Source organism: Tupaia chinensis, unplaced genomic scaffold (genome assembly GCF_000334495.1).
Source record: "Tupaia chinensis unplaced genomic scaffold, TupChi_1.0 Scaffold149964_1, whole genome shotgun sequence".
NCBI lineage: Eukaryota > Metazoa > Chordata > Mammalia > Scandentia > Tupaiidae > Tupaia > Tupaia belangeri.
The window spans coordinates 1,141,358-1,144,659 of record NW_006209805.1 but is presented as its reverse complement, the minus strand read 5'-3'; the positions used below and the strand labels follow the sequence as shown (position 1 = coordinate 1,144,659).

At 70.7% G+C, this 3,302-nt stretch overlaps 1 protein-coding gene across 1 annotated transcript in view; it reads left to right on the top strand.

Annotated features, from left to right (window-relative positions):
- TCF3 (transcription factor 3) overlaps positions 1–3,302 on the top strand; it is a 27,812-nt gene that overhangs the window by 2,018 nt on the left and 22,492 nt on the right. The window contains exon 2 of the mRNA XM_027769571.1: positions 783–855. Coding sequence (XP_027625372.1) covers positions 783–855 — 73 coding nt within the window. The remainder of the gene's footprint in view (positions 1–782; positions 856–3,302) is intronic.

Genomic DNA, 3,302 nt, shown 5'->3' with positions numbered 1-3,302 from the left:
TGTGCCCCCAGCCAGCACATCTCATGGCAGGCGCCACGTCAGCACGGAGCCCCGGTGCCCGGGTGGGATGGAGACGTGGCCTGGTCGGTGGCTCCCCCCGGGGCCGGCCTCCGTCTCTCCACCCGGGAGAACAGGGCTCCCGCCAGCTCAGCCTGCAGGAGGGCGGGTGTGGCCCTGGAGACCCCGCCCAGCCGAGGCAGCCCTGAGTCCCGGTGCCTGGCTGTCCAGCCTGCCGGGCTGCCCAGCTGCAGGGAGCCTGGGGACTAGGCCTGTGGTTCCGGCCCCCGGGGCAGGGCTGGGTCAGTTCTCTCGTCCAGGGCACAGGTCTGTGGATGGCGTTCTGGTTGAGGCTGCTAAGCTGTTAATCTGCAGGGACTTAGCGCCCTGGGGACAGGGACAGGGACGGGGAGCCTGGGCGATGGGGGCTGGGGCAGGGTGGCGCCCCACCCCGAGTGCCCTGGGACCCTTCCTGCTGTGTGCGGCTTTCTGCCTGCACCCACCCCCACCCCCCCGCCTGCACTCTGAGCCTCGTGTCCCCTCTGCTCCTCCCAGGCTGTGGTGATCCTACCCCAGGCCTGGGCCCTCCCTGCCACCGGGGCTTCCCGCTTCAGGTCACCTTGAGGACTCGGGTGTCCTAGCAAGCCCCAGAGATCTCTGAAGCGGAGACGCGAGGGTGTGGGCTCTCGTCTGAGCACTGCACTGTGGCCGCCCCCTCCAGGCGGGCATGCGGCGTGCCCTGGGCGTCCTGGCGCCACCCGCTCACCCCGCTCTTGTTTCTGCAGATGTTCCCGCTGCCTGTGGCCAACGCCAAGGGCCGGCCCGCCTCGCTGGCCAGCGCGCAGTTCGGAGGCTCAGGTAGGCCGCGGTCGGGTCCCGGGGCTGGGGGTGCCGGGCGGGGCCGCAGGCAGCTTGGGGGCCCGTGTCCCTCCTGGGCCTGGGGGTTCATCCACTCGGGAAGCTGAGGCTCGGCGGGGCGTGGGAGCCAGCGGGGCCCAGGACTAGCTGTGGGCGCACAGCGTGTCTGGGGCTCCTGGGGCGGGGGCGTGGGCAGGGGGCCTGGCGGTCACCTTGGGAAGCCCCGTGGCCTGTGGCAGAGTCTGCGGGGCCCCCGGGAGGCCGAGGCAGCGTGTCCGTGGCTGTTCCCAAGTCCCACACGCCCCGAGCCTTCTGGGAGCTGCGCTTTCCTGTCGGGTGGGGTCTGACTGGAGGAACAGGGCAGATGCGCTCAGCCCCCAGTTGGGTGTGCTGGGCCGCCACGTCCCTGCGTGGACCCCCCACCCCCGTGCCTGAGGAAGTTGTCGCTGGCCAGTTGGGGGCCTGTCAGGTCACAGAAATCTCCCTGGGTCCCCCCAGAACTGCCCCAGGAACTAGAGGTGCCTACATACCCGCCTCAGGGTCAGGCCCGGCCTGGGGGCTTCCTGGAGGAGGGGGTGGAGACGGCAGTGGACCTGGAGCAGGGGTACACCTCTACTGCTCACCCACTCCTCAGACTGAGGCCCCCGCTCAGTAGCAAAGCTGTTGGCACAGTGCTTGGCCCCGGGGTGCTGCTGCACTGAGCCTTTCGAGGTGGGGCTCTGTGTGGGGCTGGTCCGCGGTCGGCCCGGGAGCCCTCCCCCTGCACGTGCTCGCCCCGGCGGTGGCTGCCATGCGGGGCCATAGTCCGTCCCTGGTGGAGTCTCCTCGGCAGCAGGGCGTGCTGAGTGTGAAGGGGCGCCCCAGGGACGGCCCCGGGGTCCTGGCTGCTCCTGCTGCTGTCCCTCCGTGGAGCCGGGAGGCAGACTGGAGCTCGGTGTACCTGAATCCCTGCGTCCTGGGCCCCAGGACTCACGGCTGTCACGGGCACCGGTACACGGGGGTTCCGCCTGCCCGTGAGGCTGACGTGCCGCTGCCAAGCTCAGTGTGAGGAGAGCGGCCCGAGGAGCGGCAGAGGGCAGTCTGCCAGCCAGGCGGTGAGGACAGCCGGTCCGCGCTGCCCCAGGGCCTGCTTGGTCGCAGTGGCTCTGACACATCAGTACTGAGGCATGGCGCTAAGACGGCCTGGCCCTCGGACAGCGCTCAGTGCTCCCGCCGACGGGCGCGGGGCCCTCGGGCGTGGTGCTCGGACCCGGCTCTCGGACAGCGCTCAGTGCTCCCGCTGACGGGCGTGGGGCCCTCGGACACGGCCCTCAGATAGCACTCAGTGCTTCCACTGATGGGCACAGGGCCCTCGGGCACGGGGCTCGCACATGGCGCTCGGACAGCGACCAGTGTTCCCACCGATGGGCGCAGGGCCCTTGGGCACAGGGCTCAGACGGCACGGCGCTCGGACGGCACTCAGTGCTCCAGTTGACGGGCACAGGGCCCTCGGACATGGCGCTTGGACAGTGATCAGTGCTCCTGCCGACAGGCATGGCGCTCAGACGGGTGTGCGGAGCCCAGCAGGGTGTGGGGCGCTCAGCCGGGTGTGCGGAGCCCTGCAGGGTGTGGGGCGCTCAGCTGGGTGTGTGGAGCCCAGCAGGGTGTAGGCGCTCAGCCAGGTGTGCGGAGTTCCTCTGGATCAGGATTGGACATGGGTGCACTGACAGGCCGGGAGCCTCCCGCTGGCTTCTGGCCTTGCTGGCGCACGTGGCCCGCGGGGAGCCCACATTCGGTCCGTCCTGCTCGTGGGGGACACGGGGTGCTGCTGTGTGCCCTAGGGCCTGTGTCCTCACCAGAGGCACAGAGTGAGAGGCCGCCCGGGGGCCGTCTTCTCCATGCCTGTCTCAGGATTTGGGGCCCGCACGCACGTGTGCCCAGTGCGAGTTTAAGCGGCTGGGTCCTGGACTAGGCTCCAAGCCGACTGCGTGGGTGACAGTGACGGAGCGGGGCACAGCCCCGATGGGACCCATGGCTGGTCCCTGGGCACCTCGGCTCTTCCCCGCTGCCTGCCCTGGGCCCCTGCAGCTGGCTCCCACCGGCCGTTCCATTCGGGCAGACCGGGGCCGGGGCTCGGGCCTCCTTTGGGTTCAAGTGTTCTCCCGTTGGGGGACACAGGCAGCGCCCAGCAGGTCCCCTCGCCGCCATCACCGTCCGCACCAGCCCTGACAGCTCAGGGCCGCACCCTTGGTGTCCAGGGGACTTGCTACAGGGCCATCTCTCGTCGGCCGAGTCCGCTGTGCCTGTGGGCCTTCCTGTCACTGTGGCCCCTCCGCCTCGCTCACTCAGGGGCAACCCCTGGGACGGTTGTACAGGGCCGGGTGGCCGTGTCCTCTCGTCCCCGCTGCGTCTCTGTCTGCGTCTCGGCCGTGCGGGGCCGGGCCGGGGGGCCCTCCCGTCCCCCCTGC